This window comes from Oncorhynchus tshawytscha, linkage group LG23, assembly GCF_018296145.1.
Source record: "Oncorhynchus tshawytscha isolate Ot180627B linkage group LG23, Otsh_v2.0, whole genome shotgun sequence".
Classification (NCBI taxonomy): domain Eukaryota; kingdom Metazoa; phylum Chordata; class Actinopteri; order Salmoniformes; family Salmonidae; genus Oncorhynchus; species Oncorhynchus tshawytscha.
This window is the reverse complement of record NC_056451.1, coordinates 26,012,272-26,032,759: the sequence shown is the minus strand read 5'-3', so window position 1 is coordinate 26,032,759 and position 20,488 is coordinate 26,012,272. Positions and strand designations below refer to the sequence as shown.

Below are 20,488 nucleotides of genomic sequence, written 5' to 3'. Positions count from 1 at the left end.
GATTATTCCCCAGCCTGTACAGAGGTCATGTTGCAGCCATTACCAAAGATCAGAAGTTAATCATGTTTACAGCCATCCTATTGACTCATCAGTGAAGGTTAGCCCTGTTTCAACCATTTGCTGCATGGAGCAGAACGATCAAGCAGCCAATACAGCGCCTCGATACACCGGATCAATAACCCCAGTCTGACCAATGGGATGGGGTGGGGGGCTCTGTGGATCCACGGCACTCCCCTACCATTATATCCACTCTAGTAGCCTTTTCCTGCAGTCAAATTACCTAGAGGCCTCATGGGTGGAATGTTATTCATCATTTCATGATTTTTTTTTACCTGCCGAAAATTGGTGTTTCTATGTCAAACAGTTTGTAATATTTCGGTCTACTTTCATGTATATAAAGTGTAATATTGGGATACAAACTCAATAACAGGGGATTGGGTTATATAGTTACAGCTGGAGAAAGGGGTAGGACAGGGGGATTGGGTTATATAGTTACAGCTGGAGAAAGGGGTAGGACAGGGGGATTGGGTTATATAGTTACAGCTGGAGAAAGGGGTAGGACAGGGGATTGGGTTATATAGTTACAGCTGGAGAAAGGGGTAGGACAGGGGGATTGGGTTATATAGTTACAGCTGGAGAAAGGGGTAGGACAGGGGGATTGGGTTATATAGTTACAGCTGGAGAAAATGGTAGGGTATGGGGATTGGGTTATATAGTTACAGCTGGAGAAAGGGGTAGGGCAGGGGATTGGGTTATATAGTTACAGCTGGAGAAAGGGGTAGGGCAGGGGGATTGGGTTATATAGTTACAGCTGGAGAAAGGGGTAGGGCAGGGGGATTGGGTTATATAGTTACAGCTGGAGAAAGGGGTAGGACAGGGGGATTGGGTTATATAGTTACAGCTGGAGAAAGGGGTAGGACAGGGGGATTGGGTTATATAGTTACAGCTGGAGAAAGGGGTAGGGCAGGGGATTGGGTTATATAGTTACAGCTGGAGAAAGGGGTAGGACAGGGGGTTGGGTTATATAGTTACAGCTGGAGAAAGGGGTAGGGCAGGGGGATTGGGTTATATAGTTACAGCTGGAGAAAGGGGTAGGACAGGGGGATTGGGTTATATAGTTACAGCTGGAGAAAGGGGTAGGACAGGGGGATTGGGTTATATAGTTACAGCTGGAGAAAGGGGTAGGGCAGGGGATTGGGTTATATAGTTACAGCTGGAGAAAGGGGTAGGACAGGGGGATTGGGTTATATAGTTACAGCTGGAGAAAGGGGTAGGACAGGGGGATTGGGTTATATAGTTACAGCTGGAGAAAGGGGTAGGACAGGGGTTGGGTTATATAGTTACAGCTGGAGAAAGGGGTAGGACAGGGGTTGGGTTATATAGTTACAGCTGGAGAAAGGGGTAGGACAGGGGGATTGGGTTATATAGTTACAGCTGGAGAAAGGGGTAGGACAGGGGTTGGGTTATATAGTTACAGCTGGAGAAAGGGGTAGGGCAGGGGTTGGGTTATATAGTTACAGCTGGAGAAAGGGGTAGGACAGGGGATTGGGTTATATAGTTACAGCTGGAGAAAGGGGTAGGACAGGGGGTTGGGTTATATAGTTACAGCTGGAGAAAGGGGTAGGACCTGAGTGGTCTAAGTGCTGCTTCTGTGGACAGTGTAGCTTTACTGGTTAAATGTGTCTGTGGTGGATGGCTGTAAAACAAAAAGGAACTGCTGCAGTGTAGTTACTGTCACAGAGGGGTTTAAGCAGGCAGGAACTGATGCAGTGTAGTTACTGTCACAGAGGGGTTTAAGCAGGCAGGAACTGATGCAGTGTAGTTACTGTCACAGAGGGGTTTAAGCAGGCAGGAACTGATGCAGTGTAGTTACTGTCACAGAGGGGTTTAAGCAGGCAGGAACTGATGCAGTGTAGTTACTGTCACAGAGGGGTTTAAGCAGGCAGGAACTGATGCAGTGTAGTTACTGTCACAGAGGGGTTTAAGCAGGCAGGAACTGATGCATCAGTATGAACGTGTGTGTGTTACTCGGGGGTGGAGTTAAGGCGGACAGTGCTATGAGGCAGTGTGGAGGTGGAGGGGTCTGACATGGCCATAGTCTTCACTCCCATCTTCTTCAGAGAGCGCTCATCTGTGACGGACATAGAGCGCGAGTATGCCGGACGAGGGGCTGCTGCAGATGAGAGAGGCAGGGGGAATGAAGGGGGAAGAAGAAGTTTAGTGGTTAAATTATTCAAATACACATCCCTTCACAGTTCACACACCCATAATAAAAATTCAAATACACTTTTTTTTCAAAAAGAGATGAATGGCATGAAATGTTTTTGGGTAAAATCTGCTCGGCGCCTGCAGTAGCATGTTCTGGCCTGTAGGTGGTCAGGACAGCGCAGCGAGCTGCAGCAGAGAGAGTGAGCAATGACTGCAAATCCATTTCAGCCTCATGTCTCGCATACCACACACACATTCTACGGGCCATACTGTGGCTGCTGCCCTTGATATCATTCAGCAGCAACAACCGTCCGAACTTCTCATGACTCACCAGCAGGGGGCAGAGGGACCACACACACACACACTAGGGCTGACATTTGCAGTAAGTGCTGCAATAGCTACCCAAACTCCTTGTTCCAGCCAAACGATATGCCCCGCCCACGGACATTAGTTTCTTCTCTGCAATTATTCTGGATCTGAGTACCTACCTGACGATTTCTAGAACGCAAACATATTCTAACAGTTCTGATTGGTCCCAGAAACCGATGGGTTGGGCCAGAGCCAGAAAACAGGTGGGTAAATCAGGGTTTAGATTTAAATTCGTCATTGGCTTTGATACTCTGATTGGTTATAGACTATCCAATCGCTGATTACTTGTAATGAGGGCTGTTTTGTAAAAACATCCCTCATTTAAACATCACCACAAACTAATTTCAATTATTGCAGTCTCAGACTGAAGTATGTAGCTAACATAGAGCAGTGGAGGAATTCAGTTTGAGTCTCCAGGCAATGTTGTGCTCACTCTCCTCTGCTCTCACTGAGCTTCCTTTCTGTGAAATACCCATTTTGCTTATTCCCTCTCTCTTCCCTCTTGTTCTCTCAATGATCTTTCTGTCTTTCTCGCCACCTCTCCTCCTCTGCATGCTCTTCCCTTCTTCCCCTCCCCCTCTCTCACTTTTCACCCATCCTTGCGCTTTCTCCCTCCCCCCTACTTTCTCAAAAGTTCCCCTATGCTCCCTCTTCCATCCACTCTTCCTTCTATCACTCTCCTTTCTCTCCACTTTACCTTCTGTCTCTCTCTCTCTCTTACCCCACCGCCCCTTTTCTCCTCTCTCTCCTTCACTGTTAAAATACAATATAGAATAGTACAGTAGTAGACTAGTAGTTACTACAGCTGGGTGATATGGACACAAAGCCCATAGCGATAAATTGCCTGTACAGATACAATAATGATAAATAGAACGATAAGTTTCTAACATTAATGTGAACTGCACAGTTTTTATTATTATCCTTTAAAATACTAGTTGTGGTTGAAGCCATCAATTATCCAATTAACAATCACCCATATTTGCAAACGCATTTAATTTCAAACTTCACATTTCTCTAGAGTACTTATCATAATCAATGATATCAGAAAAATGCCTTGGATAAGTGATCGGTGTCAATCATTTTCCGTTTATGGTCCCAGCTCTAATTGTCACCTGTGTTGTTGTTCTGGGTTGATTTGAGTTTGCTGTTGGTCTGTTCCTGTATCTGTCGCTCATACTCTCTCACATCCTCCAAACTCATCCCTGTAGGGAAAAGCACAGTCTGATGAGATAATAATACATTATTATATCTATGTAACGTGTGTATCATAATGCATTATAACCATGTCACGTGTGTATCATAATGCATTATAACCATGTCACATGTGTATCATAATGCATTATAACCATGTAACATGTACATCATAATACATTATAACCATGTCCCATTATTATCATCATCATGTCCTACATGTTATAAGGCATATTACCCATGTTCTACTATAATTTTTTTAATTCACCTTTATTTAACCAGGTAGGCTAGTTGAGAACAAGTTCTCATTTACAACTGCGACCTGGCCAAGAATAAAGCAAAGCAGTTCGACACATACAACACAGAGTTACACATGGGATAAACAAACATACAGTCAATAATACAGTAGAAAAAAGGCTATATACAGTGTGTGCAAATGAGGTAAGATAAGGGAGGTAAGGCAATAAATAGGCCATGGTGGCGAAGTAATTACAATATAGCAATTAAACACTGGAATGGTAGATTGGCAGAAGATGAATGTGTAGGTAGAGATACTGGGGTGCAAAGGAGCAAGTGAAGTAAATACATTATGGGGATGAGGTAGTTGCATGGGCTATATTACAGATGGGCTATATTACAGATGGGCTATGTACAGGTGCAGTGATCTGTAAGCTGCTCTGACAGCTGGTGCTTAAAGTTAGTGAGGGAGATGTGAGTCTCCAGCTTCAGTGATTCTTGCAGTTCGTTCCAGTCATTGGCAGCAGATAACTGGAAGGAGAGGCGGCCAAAGGAGGAATTGGCTTTGGGGGTGACTAGTGAGATGTACCTGCTGGAGCGCGTGCTACGGGTGGGTGCTGCTGTGGTGACCAGTGAGCTGAGATAAGGCGGGGCTTTATCTAGCAGAGACTTGTAGATGACCTGGAGCCAGTGGGTTTGTGGATGAGTATGAAGTGAGGGCCAGCCAATGAGAGCATACAGGTCGCAATGGTGGGTAGTATATGGGCCTTTGGTGACAAAACGGATGGCACTGTGATAGACTGCATCCAATTTGTTGAGTAGAGTGTTGGAGGCTATTTTGTAAATGACATCGCCGAAGTCGAGGAACGCAAGGATGGTCAGTTTTAACGAGGGTATGTTTGGCAGCATGAGTGAAGGAGGCTTTGTTACGAAATAGGAAGCCGATTCTAGATTTAATTTTGGATTGGAGATGCTTAATGTGAGATTGGAAGGAGAGTTTACAGTCTAACAAGACACCTAGGTATTTGCAGTTGTCCACATATTCTAAGTCAGAACCGTCCAGAGTAGTGATGCTGGATGGGTGGGCAGCGATTGGTTGCATTTATTTTTACTTGCATTTAAGAGCAGTTGCAGGCAAATAATCATGTCCTGTATGTTATAAAACATAACTATGTCCTATTATAAACATGTTCTTTCTGCATGCTATGAAGCATTATAACCATGCCCTATTATAATCATGTCCTATGTTATAAATCATTATACCATGTCATATTATAAACATGTTCTATATGTTATGAAGCATTATAACCATGCCCTGTTATAATCATGTCCTATACTTTGATGCATTACAACCATGTTCTATAATATAGTGCATTATAAACATGTTCTATAATATAATGCATTACAACCATGTCCTATTATAATCATGCGCTATATGTTATAAGGCATTATAACCATGTCCTCTACTGACCATGCCATTCGTCTGTCCAGGCCACAGCCTGTCTGTGCCCCACCAGTAGGATGTCCTGGATGTTCTGTCAGATCATACACACCAGAGAAAATACATTTCTTAAAGAAACACATCCAAAGAAACACATCCAAAGGCTTTCAGCAGGTGCTGCTAGAGATCAGTGTATATGTTGAGCAAAAAGAAAAGATTTCCCACACGCAATCTATGCTGTCAAATGTGTTTCCTTAAACAACATTTTGACCAATAGGTCTTTATCAGGTTCTCAACCTGATGCATGATGGTAAATATAGTTTCCTCTCACCCTGTGTATGAAGTCCTCAGTCTTTCCCTGGAAGCCGTAGACTTCGAAACTGCACTGCACCCTCTTATAGGAGCACATGATGGGGGTGCTGTCCTTACGCCACCCTTCCACCAGGGGGCCTCGGCCCATCTTCTCAGACACCCAGCGACTCAGGTCCTACAGAGACAAAGTACACATTACCTGCTGACTGAGCTAAATCCCTGGCCGGTGTGTAGAGGGGGAGGTGTGTAGGTGTGGGAGTGTGTGTGTGCGTGTGTGTAGGCCTGTGTGAGCAGGATGTTGCTCAATGCCTCACATATAATCTATGAATGATTCAACATGATAGGCATCTGTGGCCCAAGATGCATAGATTGTACAAGTGTCTGTGTATTTATGTTTGTGTTTATCGACAGTACATCTTCCTCTGTCTCTGCGTGAGATAGTGAGTGTGTGTGTGTTTTCAGCTATGTGTCTTGCTGATTGATCTTTGTTTCCGAAGTTTCTGGAACTGCGGAAGTCAGGAGGAGGAAATGTGTGTGTACACGCTAGTACCTCTGTCTCCTTGTAGTGTTTGTCAGGGATGGGATCAATGAGGATATCCAGGTGGCTCACACTCTCTGCAGGGGTGGGCCTGTCTCCAAATACCTGCAACCGAGCAGAGGGGGAGGTCACTCAGAAATAGACTGACACACACACACACTGGAGTCAGGGCCTAGTAGATGAGGAAATAGACTGACACACACACACTGGAGCCAGGGCCTAGTAGATGAGGAAATAGACTGACACACACACACACTGGAGCCAGGGCCTAGTAGATGTAATAGTGAGGTCACACAACGTATCACCCATCATAATACTCCACCCTCAGTCTTCTAGCAAATCATTACACTACAGCAAAACACCACACACAGACAGAGAGAGAGAGACAGGGAGATTAGGGGAGAGAGAAAGAGGTGGGGAGAAGGGGTAAGGGAGAGAGAGAGGGAGCACACTAAATCACAGAGGAAGAGGGAGACAAGCAGAGGGAGCAGGCGAGGATGGACGAGCGGGGGTGAAAGAGGAGAGAAAGAACAAGACACTTATCAAAGAAAGAGAGATAAAAGTCACTGTTGTTTCTGTTCTGTTAGATGTCCTCTATGTTGTTGTGCATTGTAATACTAACAGCATTAATGTGTGTGTGCGTGTGTTTCTGCTAAAAATTAACACATGTAACCTGACAAGTTCAGTCTTGTTCCCAGGTTTCTATCCCAAAATGACAGGGGCACGCTGTAGGGACAAACCAGCTCAGAATTGTGTTTGTGTGTCAGAATTCCGTGACAAGTCCAGAAAAGGTGGTGAAACAAGCCTGTAATACAAGCATGTACCCTTCGTTCTCCCTCTCACACAAACACAGTGGATGGCTAATAGATCTGACTGACACAATTGCATTCTGGCCTTTGCTTGCTTTCCTTATAATGGCCATATCAATTTGATGAGCATTCTCCTTACACTGCAGAGAAGATTGCAATTTCTCTCCCTCCCTTCCTTCAGTCTCTCACCCCCCCTCCCTTCTCTCCCTCCCTCTCCCATCCTTCTTTCAGTCTCCCACCCCCTCTTCTCTCCCTCCCTCTCCCACCCTTCTTTCAGTCTCTCACCTCCCCTCTTCTCTCCCTCCCTCTCCCACCCTTCTTTCAGTCTCTCACCTCCCCTCTCCCTCCCTCTCCCACCCTTCTTTCAGTCTCTCACCCCCTCCCTCTCTCCCACCCTTCTTTCAGTCTCTCACCCCCTCCTCTCCCTCCCTCTCCCACCCTTCTTTCAGTCTCTCACCCCCTCTTCTCTCCCTCCCTCCTTTCAGTCTCTCACCTCCCCTTCTCTCTCTCCCTCCCTCTCCCACCCTTCTTTCAGTCTCTCACCCCCTCTTCTCTCCCTCCCTATCCCACCCTTCTTTCAGTCTCTCACCCCCTCTTCTCTCCCTCCCTCTCCCACCCTTCTTTCAGTCTCTCACCCCCTCTTCTCTCTCTCTCCTTCAGTCATACTCACATTATTGTTGTCACCATTGTTGTTCTCAAACCTGGTCTCAATACGGATGCTGAACTTGGGAAGGAAGGAGACCTACAGTAGATGAAGGATGGATGGAGGGAGGGAGTAGACAGATGTTATGTATACAGATATTTGGAGAGGGATGAGCTCTACTGCATGCATATGATGTGTGAATACTTACTGAGTACTCTGAAGCACACGCCGCAGAAGTTCCATACGGATAGAGAGGAACATTATTAGTGACACACCATACACACATTTCAAAACATGTGGAACAAACAAGGTTTAAAAGTAAATTGGGTCTAGATAAGGCAGATTGGGTTTAAATCTAAGTGCATACAAGGAAACAGTTGACTTGACCCTATAGAAAGAACAGGTTGGTAGCAGGTGAAACGGCTGTGTATGTGGTGGATAGAATAGTGTTGTCAGACCTGTGATGGTGTAAGGGTAGAAGTTCCAGGCCTTCTCTGTCACATAGAAGACCCTGGGGACAAACACACTCACCCAGGATGGCAGTTTACTGTCAGAGAGAGAGACAGACAGAGGGGAGGAATGTACTGTTATCGTCAAATGTCACTCTGTAAGTGTTCCTTGGTATACCCTTTATTTGGGCTCCCGAGTGGCACAGTGGTCTAGGGCACTGCATTTCAGTGCAAGAGGTGTCACTGCAGTCCCTGGTTCAAATCTAGGCTGCATTACTGTACATCTAGCTGTGATTGGGAGTCCCATAGGGTGGTGCGCAATTGGCCCAGTGTCGTCTGGGGTAGGTCGTCATTGTCAATAAGAATTTGTTGTTAACTAGTTCAAGGTTAAACGTAAAAAATGTATTTAAAATATTTTTGCAATTGTTGTCGGGCACCCCTCCTTTGTTGAAGCATGGAACCCCACCTGAACTCTGACCTTAGACCAGTAGTATCTAGCTGTTACTTGCCCAAGTCCTTAAGGCAGTGATAAGACTTGGGTTGGGAAACCCAGAACCATTCATTGACAGTGTTGACCTAGTCCTGTCCTATAGACAGATGTTAAGATCACTGAATGTCTGTCTCTGGTCTGGCCATTCTCTATGTGAATGTATATCTATGTCTCTGTTCTGGCCATTCTCTATGTGAATGTATATCTATGTCTCTGTTCTGGCCATTCTCTATGTGAATGGATATCTATGTCTCTGTTCTGGCCATTCTCTATGTGAATGGATATCTATGTCTCTGTTCTGGCCATACTCTATGTGAATGGATATCTATGTCTCTGTTCTGGCCATTCTCTATGTGAATGTATATCTATGTCTCTGTTCTGGCCATTCTCTATGTGAATGGATATCTATGTCTCTGTTCTGGCCATTCTCTATGTGAATGGATATCTATGTCTCTGTTCTGGCCATTCTCTATGTGAATGGATATCTATGTCTCTGTTCTGGCCATTCTCTATGTGAATGGATATCTATGTCTCTGTTCTGGCCATTCTCTATGTGAATGGATATCTATGTCTCTGTTCTGGCCATTCTCTATGTGAATGGATATCTATGTCTCTGTTCTGGCCATTCTCTATGTGAATGGATATCTATGTCTCTGTTCTGGCCATTCTCTATGTGAATGGATATCTATGTCTCTGTTCTGGCCATTCTCTATGTGAATGGATATCTATGTCTCTGTTCTGGCCATTCTCTATGTGAATGGATATCTATGTCTCTGTTCTGGCCATTCTCTGTGTGAATGGATATCTATGTCTCTGTTCTGGCCATTCTCTATGTGAAGGGATATCTATGTCTCTGGTCTGGCCACTCTCTATGTGAAGGGATATCTATGTCTCTGGTCTGGCCACTCTATGTGAATGTGTCACCCACCCTTTGACTAACACAAACCCACACAGCGTTATGTTTCTCTTTGACTTCAGACCCCTGTGACAGTTGTGTGGTTAATGTGTTGTACTGATGATGACTGAAACATCCAGTGCAGTGAGACAGCAACTATATTATGTGAATGTGCCCCACCCTTTGACTAAAAACAAAACAAACACATACCGGTCTTAATTTGTCCCCCAGCTTTTGACTAAATATGAAACACACGTACCGGTGTCTTAATCCGCCAACCTACTAGTACAACCAGCTACACTCCCCTCAGAATTAGAAGTGTGTGTGTGTGTGTGTGTGTGTGTGTGTGTGTGTGTGCGCGCAGACATTGCATAAACAGTGCTATGGTTTGAATGTGGAACTATAAGCTGATCCCACGAAAGCTGCATAGGAATCTTAATGCGCTTCCCCATCAGACCATGAGAGTCAGAGTTCCACACGTGGAATGAATCTCACCTTAGAATTTGGTTCTGTGTGATTTTACAGAGACTATTTTCAGATAGATACACACAAGCCACCGATCCAGGGTTTTTTCTGCAAAGAAAAGTCTTGGGCGGGCTTCCTAAGTGTGTTTTCGGGCTGCCTATGTCCAAACAGTAAAAAAATAATAATCTTGTAATAAAATGGAATGGAAAAAGGATGGAAAAACGTAAGTGTAAACTTAAACGACTAAAACCAGATATAAACTATGTAGAAAAGATAACAGACCTACCCCTGAAGTCTGAAGAAGTGCACCAGTCCCCCACAACATGATGCTGCCACCCCCGTGCTTCACGGTTCAGATGGTGTTCTGCAGCTTGCAAACCTCCCCCTTTTTCCTCCAAACTAACGATGGTCATTATGGCCAAACAGTTCTATTTTTGTTTCATCAGACCAGAGGACATTTCTCGAAAAGGTAGGATCTTTGTCCCCATGTACAGTTGCAAACCGTAGTCTGGCATTTTTATGGCGCTTGTGGAGCAGTGGCTTCTTCCTTGCTGAGTGGCCATTAAGGTTATGTCGATATAGGACTCATTTTACTGTGGATATAGATACTTTTGTACCCGTTTCCTCCAGAATCTTCACAAGTTTCCTTTGCTGTTATTCTGGGATTGATTTCCACTTTTCTCACCAAGGTACGTTCATCTCTAGGGGACTCCTTCCTGAGCGGTATGACGGCTGCGTGGTCCCATGGTGTTTATACTTGTATGCTATTGTTTGTACAGATGAACGTGGTACCTTCAGGCATTTGGAAATTGCTCCCAAGGATGAGCCAGACTTGTGGAGATCTACAATTTTTTATTTTCCCATGACGTCAAGCAAAGAGGCACTGAGTTTGAAGGTAGTCCTTGAAATACATCCGCAGGTACACCTCCAGTTGACTCAAATTATGTCAATTAAAGCCATGACATCATTTTCTGGAACGTTCCAAGCTGTTTAAAGACACCGTCAACTTAGTGTATGTAAACTTCTGACCCACTGGAATTGTGATACAGTGAATTATAAGTGAAATAATCTGTCTGTAAACAATTGTTGGAAAAATGACTTGTGTCATGCACAGTAGATGTCCTAACCGACTTGCCAAAACTATAGTTTGTTAACAATACACTTGTGGAGTGGATGAAAAACGAGTTAATGACTCCAACCTAAGTGCATGTAAACTTCCGACTTCAACTGTATACATTTTTATACTATCATCTCTCATCTCTTTTTTATACTACTATCTCTCCAAAATAAGAGAGAGAAAGTCCGGGACAATCTAAAATGATACATTCAGGAGTGTTTTTGTCATGGCATGGGGCCTCCATTGACTTTGTTATACATTTTGAGTCATTCACATATCATAAGCCATGGCAACATGTTTAGAATGGCAGAAAATGATCTTTAAAACATTTCTCTCTCAGCCTCATGGCAGAATTGCAGGACATTTGCTTTAAAACAGCGGTCAACAGGAAGGCCTCAAACATTTTCGGTCGGCCAGGCCCACCACCTAAGCCCCATTTTGATCTATAAAAACCCTGTGATCCTTCTAGCTAAAGCTTCTACAAATACTAAAACATTAGTGAGCTTAAAGTTCACTAAAGTTTGTCACGTTTCCAGACCACAGAAGTGGTCTAACAACTGACCAAAGTTGGTTTTAAAGTGAAGTATCAATGGAAGTTTCCGGCACGGCATGTTGTAATAATAACCAACTACATAACACTGTTCCAGACAGATAGCTCAGACTTAAACACTGTGACAGGGAGAAATGCTTTGTTCTGGTGGTTGGAGGGAATGAGGACCTTCCCTTTGAGGGCACTCTAGAGCACCTTCCCCCTAAACTCTTTTCCACCCACCACTTCTTACTCCCTGGCAGAATCTGTCCTTTGTTTTTAACCTCCAGGTCAAATGCCTTCGTTGACGTTTGTAAGCCTCAACCAGTCCAACTTGTTTGTGAGGTTAAAAATAAAATAAAACACTTTTAAAAAGAGTCAGCGAGAGAGAAGAACAGCTGAGGTTAGGTACATGCAGAACCATACAGTGTGCTAGCCACATGAACAACACTACTCAACTACAGGATGCCTGTGCTTAATGTTGTTACAGATGTAGGATCTTAATTTGAGCCAGTTTGCTACAGCAGGAAAATAATCCTGCAACAGGAAATCTGAATTATATGGATTATAATGAATGGACATTTTTGTCGGGGGTGATACATTTATCGTAAATCCTTAAATCTACGCCAAGCTGTCCTGCAACAGGGTGATCATTTGAAGATTCTACAATCATTTGAAGATTCTACAACTAACATTTTCAAGATCACATTAAAATCTGTCACCTTATTTTAACAACAGTGGTCTACAGTATACACACATTCACTCACATAGGCACGAACACACGCACACACACACAGAGAGAGACCCCCCCTAGCCACAAACACACAGACCCCCGACACACACATACATGTTCACAGACAAACACACACATCCAGTGTACACACACTTACCTCTTCCACAGTTAGTGGCATGCAAATTCTATACTCCTTCAGCAACATGGTTCAATCGTGTAGTGAACGTCTGTCTTTGCTTGTCCTAACTACTGTTTCATAGTAAGCGTGCTTAAGGAACTAGTGCACAGCACCTACTTCGGACTGCAGTGACCTCCTTTCTCTCCCTTTATTTTGCTGATGTCAGTGCTTCATTCAAGTCCAGTCCACTCTGTCAATGTGAATCTATTTGGTTTTTTCTTTCTTTTTTCCCCCTCTCTCTCTCTCTCCTCCTTTTTGTTTATCTCCCGATTAATATCCTCACTCCCTCTGTCAACATTCAACTTTGTCCTTCCCTTTCTCTCTACCCATGGTTCCCCCTCTCCCTGTCTCCCTCTACCCCTGGTTTCCCCCTATGCCCCTCTCTCTTTCTCCGTTGCCCTTATTGTTTACTCTTTCTTTGTTCTCCACTTTTCTTTCTTCTTGTCCTCCAGTGAGCAACAGGTAATTAACTTGTGAGGTACGACTGAAACCTTCTCAACTCCATGATCCACGCCAGCGTACCTGTCCTGCTATTCTCTCTCCCTCTCCTCTGTCTCTCTTACTTTCGTTCTCTGGACTGCCTTCACGTGTAACCTTGCTCTCTGCTCGGCACTCTTCCCTCTCCCCTTCGCTGCCCTCCCCTGTTTTCAGTTCCTCACAAATTCCTTCACTCCCGCCTTCTCCTTATCTCCCTCCCTGTCTCGCCCTCCACATCTTCTCACGCCCACCTTACTTTACCTATGTACCGGTTTCTGCTCTCTCTCTCTCACACAGACAAAGTTGACAGCTCTCAGCTGATATGAATGGCTAGCACTGAGCAGGAGTTAAGTGGTGGGTTGGATTAAATATTAGCAGAGAGCCATGAGTGCTTCTATTAAGCACAGCCCAAGCGTTGATATTATATTACCATGACCTTGAACTGAGTTTAATTGAATCCATGTTTAGTCAATGAGTACAGAGATGTGAGCAGACATCATTGTATCTATTGCCTGTGTTTGTCCTTGAGTACTGGGTTTGTTTCTGGGTTTGTTTCCCAAGCATTTCACTACACTACAAGCATTTCGCTGCACTCGCATTAACATCTGCTAACCATGTGTATCTGACAAATAAAATTTGATTTGGAAGAGAGAAGTGAACAACATTGGTGGTGGTCATGATGAATGCCAAGCTTGAGTTGTATTGTTGCCCTACTATTAAACGTGACAAAGGAGGAACAAATGCTTGCGTTTATATGGGTCATAACACAGGGGTGAAGCTATACTGCACATGTGTCAAACTCATTCTACGGTGGGCCAAGTGTATGCGGGATTTCACTCCTCCCTTGTACTTGATGACTTAAGGCACTGATTAGTAAGGAACTTACCCACACGTGGTTGTCTAGGTTTTAATTGATAAAACTCAAAAACCTGCAAACACTTTGCCCTCCATGGAATGAGTTTGACACCCCTGTTATACTGGGTCTGAGCTATAGAATCCCATAAGCCTCTCAAACTCAACTCTGGACCTCGAAGCCAGTGCCATTGCTTTTCATTTTTTAAATTGTTCCCCTCCAATCAGGGACTGATTTAGACCTGGGACACCAGGTGTGTCTAATTAATTATTAGGTAGAAACCAGCAGGCTCCGGACTTCGTTGGGTAAGAGATGAATATCCCTTCCCTAAGGTCTCTACAGAGCAGGGCTCTCCAGCCCTGTTCCTGGACAGCTACCGTCCTGTAGATATTCACACCAACCCTAATCTAGAGCACCCGATTCTAATAATTAGCTGGTTGTTAAGCTGAATCAGGTTAGTTACAACAGGTTGAATCAAAAACCTACAAGAGGGTAGCTCTCCAGGAACAGGGTCGTAGGGTTTTTGAACCTGTTTGAAGTCCCACATTGACCCCTAACCCGTATCCATGAGTACTCCATTGATCTGAAATGATTGGATAAGCATTGTGGTAATAGCTTCACTATGTCCTCTCACTGGATTGGGTTTTCTCCATCTTGCTTATACCAGATCAAAGTTTATTTATCTCTCCCTTCCTTACAGATCTATACATATGAGCTCATCCAGAGAAGGCCAGAGCAGTGGCAACTTAAAATAGAGATTGTTTATAAAATTATGGCTGACTGACTGAGGGTGGATTCAGTTACTGATTTAATTATTAATTGGTCAGGAGGGAATTTTGCCTCCAAACTTTGTGTTCCAAAGATTTGAGACAGTTGGATGACTCGTGAGTTAATTCAATTGTAACTGTGCTAGCCAAACACTAATGAGGTTTTTCAACAGCAAGGCTCAGATCAACACGGTTTTCCATTCTCTCTGTCTCTAACCCCCCATATCACACACTCAACATGTATCATGTGTGCACATTGTACAATCCAGGGCCAATCCCAAAATGCACCCCTAAACCTTACTCTTTATGCAGGTTGACATGGGAGTGTCCCATCTTGTCCTGTCAAATGTTTAGATGCTCGTCTGTCTGTCCCCGCTCTGCGTGTGAGTAGCCATAGCAACTGCTCCGTTTGGCTGCTGCTCAGAGCTCACGAGACAGTTGTCTGTACACAGCTGATAACAACCACTTTACGAGATTTGGCAATGAAGGCAGCCCTTGCACTTACTTACCCAGAATTGAATGAACTCATGGATATGGACATGTGTAACAGCCTTTTCATCTGAGGTAAAGTAGGGAGTGGCTGCAATTGGAGTGAGGCGGAGAGTGAGCCAACAGAAGGGGGAGGGGGAAATTAGCATAAAATATATATATATATTATTAAGTAAACTCTATTAGGCCTACACAGTTGACTCCCATTCATGCTAGAATTCCGCAAGACCCCTGAGATTCATATTCCCATGTCAACCTTTAGTGGAGATCTGAGAGGATATGAATTGTATAAGCAACATGGTGAAACTTCCACACAGCCTATCAGGGGCCAAGGTGAATCTATTACCATATTGCTTACACCTGTCAAATCCTCTCCGATCTCTACTAGTGCACAGGGTGTTGGGAGAATCGCAGCAAAGTTAGTTCCTGTTTCAGTCATGTCAAGAATAATGATTGGTTGACAATAGAGGCTCCCACAATGCAGGCCATGGTTGCTGGAGGAAGTTGGTGAAGAGCAACTGCAGAAACTTTCCATTAACTGCAGTAAAAACTTCACAACCTTTGATCACATGATTTTTGTAAAGTTCATGCATTTTTGTAAAGTTCATGCTGTCAACATGTAGGAAAATGTTTATCCTTATAATGCAACACACTTTTAAAGGTGAACAACAATGCAAGCAAGATGACATTGCCAACAGCAGCATACATTTTTTCTAGTCACGATCAACAATGGTCACTGCCTTTCAAAGTGTGTTGCATTATTGGGCAAAAAAATGTCCAACTTGCGCCTACATGTCGACTGTATGAACTTTACAAAAGCATGTAATCAAATGTCATGGAGTTTTTTATGAAGTCATCTTCAAGTCGCTGCAGTTGTTTCTCACCAACTGCACCATGCAGCCAACTCCTGGCTAGTGGGAGACACTATTTGTCAACCCATCATCAGGGTGTTATTGGTTGACCCACGTCAACGTGACCAAAGACATGACTGAAACAAGAACCAACTTTGCAGCGATTCTAAAGCTACAGGCAGAACAAAATGAAAGTGATATTTGAGACCTCTCTCTCACCAATTCATTGTACAAACATTATGTTTTCAGTTTGTGTTTGATATGGGATTTAGAAAAGTTTATTTTTAGATAAACCTTTATAAACAATAGCAACTACAGTGTCTTCGGAAAGTATTCAGACCCCTTGACTTTTTCCACATGTTATGTTATGTTACAGCCTTATTCTAAAATTGATTAAATTGTTTTTTTCCCCCTCATCAATGTACAATCCCCATAATTACAAAGCAAAACGTTTTTTTTTAAAGATTTTTGCTGTTAAAAAAACTGAAATGTCACATTTACATAAGTATTCAGACCCTTTACTCAGTACTTTGTTGAAGCACCTTTAGCAGTGTTGACAGAATTGAGTTTTCTTGGGTATGATGCGACAAGCTTGGCACACCTGTATTTTGGGAGTTTGTCCCATTCTTCTATGCTTCTATCCTCTCAAGCTCTGCCAGGTTGGATGGGGATCGTTGCTGCACAGCGATTTTCAGGTCTTTCCAGAGATGTTCAATCGGGTTCAAGTCCGGGCTCTGGCTGGGCCACTCAAGGACATCCAGAGACTTGTCCCGAAGCCAATCCTGAGTTGTCTTGGTTGTGCTCTTAGGATAGTTGTCCTGTTGGAAGGTGAACCTTCGCCTCCAGTCTGAGGTCCTGAGCACTCTGGAACAGGTTTTCATCAAAGATCTCTCTGTACTTTGCTCTGTTCATCTGTGCCTCGATTCTGACTAGTCTCCCAGTCCCTGTCACTAAAAAACATCCCCAAAGCATGATGTAGCCACCACCATGCTTCACCGTAGGGATGGTGCAAAGTTTCCTCCATATATGACTCTTGGCATTCAGGCCAAAGAGTTCAATCTTGGTTTCATCAGACCAGATAATCTTGTTTCTCATGGTCTGAGTCTATAGGTGCCTTTTGGCAAACTCCAAGCGGGCTGTCATATGCCTTTTACTGAGGAGTGGCTTCCGCCTGGCCACTCTACCATAAAGGCCTGTCGTGTCTTTGGCATCATTAAACTGAGGATTAATCTTTATCAAATGACTCTCTGTAATTATTATTATGCGATTAAACTGATTATTCATGTAACTGTAATTAACTAGGAAGTCGGGGCACCAAGGAAAATATTCAGATGACAAAGTTATAATTTTCCTAATATAACTTTTCAGATATTTTCATATCTGATCAATAGTCTTCTGATTAATGAATTGTTCTTTACCTCACGCTAGTCTCATTCCAAACGCCGTAAATTGTTGGTTATCTGCACGAACCCAGTCTTCACTATGAGTCATCCATACATCAATTGTCTTAAATAATTTATTTACTAACTAAGTAATTCCCAGAAATGCATAAACAAACAGTAGATAGTTACAAGGAAATGATAACGGAGTTTCCCTAGTGGGATAAACCGGCATCGCGACTTCGTGTAAAAAAGGGAAGTCGACTGAGATAAGACAACAGACAGTTGATAATTATAATAATTGAAATGCTAATCCTTTGCACATGAACACTCACTCATTCGGGAAAAATTGCAATCAATATCGTCAGGGTCTCTGTTGAAAAGTTTGTTTCTGTTGGAGAGTTTGGCCTCCCTCTCTGTCGTGGTTAGAATGGATAGTTCAGAGTGACATTCATTCATGTCGTTATGGATAGATGTTTCGGCAGTTGTCGGTCTTCGCGTTCAATGATACCGAATTCCTAGCTGCAGACTAGTAATTAATATCAAAGACTTGTTCTTATTCTGTCGGTATCGATAGTCTAAGAGTTTCCTTTGCTTAGACTCTAAGACTTTCCTTTCCTAAGAAATTCCTTTGTTCTCTTCTATGAAAACTCTACTCTCTCTCTATACTGTGGCCATGAGGAGATAATCTCCTCCAGGAAATTACGACCTCTCTCTGACCACAGCAGCCTGGGTGTAGGAGACAGGGAGAGGGGGATGGGGCTTGCTGTACCCAAAGAGGGCAACGTCATGACAGGCCTGATTGGGGGAGTGCTGCAGAGATGGTTCTGGAAGGTTCTCTTCCATCTCCAGAGAGGAACTCTGGAGCTCTGTCAGAGTAATCATCAGGTTTTTGGTCATCTCCCTGACCAAGGCCCTTCTACCCCAATTGCTCAGTTTGGCCGGGCAGCCAGCTCTAGGAAGGGTCTTGGTGGCTCAAAACTTCTTCCATTTAAAAATGATTGAGGCCACAGTGTTCTTGGGGGCCTTCAATGCTGGAGAAATGTTTTGGTACCCTTTGCCAGATCTGTGCCTCGACACAATCCTGTCTGGGAGCTCTACGGACAATTACTTTGACCTCATGGCTTGTTTTTTGCTCTGACATGCACTGTCATGATTGGAAAGGTTGGTGGCAGCGAAGTCAGACGCAGGAGAGCAGGGTAATAACCAGAGCAGTTTAATATACATAATATATAACCACCGGCATCCAGAATAATAAAGAATGGGTACAAAACCCGACGCGCACCAGATAACAAATGTGCACAAGCACTTACAACAAACAATACCACACAAAGACATGGGGGGAACAGAGGGTTAAATACACAACACGTAATGAGGGAATGAAAACCAGGTGTGTGGGAAAACAAGACAAAACAAATGGAAAATAAAAAATGGATCGGTGATGGCTAGAAGACTGGTGACGTCGACCGCCCGAACAAGGAGAGGAACTGACTTCAACAGAAGTCGTGACAGTAACTTTCTCCCTCATCATTATTCAAGAGTAACTCAGGCTATCCATAATCATGGTAGCCTCCACATTAATGTAGAAGTGTTTAGAAACATATTCTATTCTTATTTACAATAAAAGTGACTCCAAAATTGACAGAATATATTGTTTATCATTAATTTCTATTGGGCAGAAAATAATCTGAAACACAACCAAAACGAACAGCAAATGCATCCAACAAGTTTGTACAGTTACTCTTTCGGCTAGGTGGGACGCTAGCGCCCCATCTCGACAACATCTGGTGAAATTGCAGAGCACGAAATTCAAAATACAAAAATCGTAATATTAAACATTCATGAAAATACAAGTGTCATACATCATTTAAAAGCTTAACTTCTTGTTTATCCAGCCGCTTTGTCAGATTTCAAAAAGGCATTATGGCGAAAGTATACCATGCGATTATCTGAGGACAGCATCCCGCATACAAATGTCACAAAAGTAAGAAATAGCGATAAAATAATTCACTTACCATTGAAGATCTTTCTCTGTTTGCATTCCCAAGGGTCCCAGCTACACAACAATGGTCGTTTTGTTCTAAAAAGTCCTTTTTGTATCCCAAAAAAGTCAGTTTAGTTGGCGTGTTTGATTCAGTAATCCACCCATTCCACTCGTTCAACATGTGTGTGTGTGTGTGTGTGTGTGTGTGTGTGTGTGTGTGTGTGTGGAAGAGGTGTAGAGAGGAGTGAGCTGGATAGGAGCCATATTAAAATGAGAAGGTAGTTTTAGATAATTAAACAGTGGGCAGGATGCCAGCAGCATCATACCACCTCTTAAATGTCATGTGCCGGGGTCACAGGTCAGGAAAATGTCCACTCAGAGAGGTAAATGATGAACCCATCCTAGCCCACTCTCTAGTTTTTACCATGTTTTGAAGCCATACCGTGTTTGTTTACAATTACATTGTTCACAAACAGTGGAGTAAAACAAGCTTATATTTTGGGTCCTGATGTGGTTACAGTTAAACTAAGCTCATGAGGCATTTCCAAGTAATATTCTTTAAGAATCAATAGCTATATATCATTAATTTACAGATATAGGAATTATCTAGGATATAGGAAAACAGATATAGGAATTGCAGAATGCTCCTTTAAGGTTTGGCTTGGGTTAGCATTTGTGTTAACAGGTTAAGTTTAGGGCGAATGTTACAGTAAGATTATGATTTGCGTTTGAAAAGTGCATTTGTGTTTTGAAAGCACAGCACCCCCTTCGTCCTCTCTACCATGGCCAGATAGATAGTGTTGACCCTCCTCCTCCTCTTCCCTTCCCCATCTCCCCCCACCACCCCACTGGACTCCTCTGATCTAACGTTCAGTCCAATCATCAGAAAACCTGAAGGATTTGGGTCACACCTCCGCCTAGCTTGGAGAAAACACAGAAAGTAATCGTCAGGGATTTTAGACTTAAACTTTCTCCTCCACCAAGGATGTATTTCTCACACAGTCTCACAGCAGCACAACAGCTGTCAGAAGTCATTGCAATACATAAAGAGCTACATGGTTATTTAGCCTGCAACAAGGTGTAT

At 43.4% G+C, this 20,488-nt stretch overlaps 1 protein-coding gene across 1 annotated transcript; it reads right to left on the bottom strand.

Moving 5' to 3' along the window:
• Positions 1 to 1,574: 1,574 nt before the first annotated feature.
• Positions 1,575 to 8,336, bottom strand: LOC112236427 (phosphatidylinositol transfer protein cytoplasmic 1b). The gene is made up of 8 exons (XM_042305029.1): positions 8,207 to 8,336; positions 7,957 to 7,964; positions 7,776 to 7,847; positions 6,309 to 6,401; positions 5,778 to 5,933; positions 5,477 to 5,540; positions 3,690 to 3,779; positions 1,575 to 2,173 (listed from the first exon to the last, which is right to left on the bottom strand). Exons 5-8 carry the CDS (start codon positions 5,904 to 5,906, stop codon positions 2,025 to 2,027), a joined length of 432 nt encoding a protein of 143 aa, XP_042160963.1. The 5' UTR covers positions 5,907 to 5,933; positions 6,309 to 6,401; positions 7,776 to 7,847; positions 7,957 to 7,964; positions 8,207 to 8,336; the 3' UTR covers positions 1,575 to 2,024.
• Positions 8,337 to 20,488: the final 12,152 nt, after the last annotated feature.

What these genes read in the sequence shown, in the direction of transcription:
- LOC112236427 (XM_042305029.1), bottom strand. Translation starts at nt 5,906, where the DNA reads ATGGGCCGAGGCCCCCTGGTGGAAGGGTGGCGTAAGGACAGCACCCCC. An exon ending in CTGAGGACTTCATACACAGG is followed by an intron (nt 5,541 to 5,777) that starts GTGAGAGGAAAC and finishes ATGATCTGACAG; the next exon opens with AACATCCAGGACATCCTACT. An exon ending in AACCCAGAACAACAACACAG is followed by an intron (nt 2,174 to 3,689) that starts GTGACAATTAGA and finishes TCTCATCTGCAG; the next exon opens with CAGCCCCTCGTCCGGCATAC.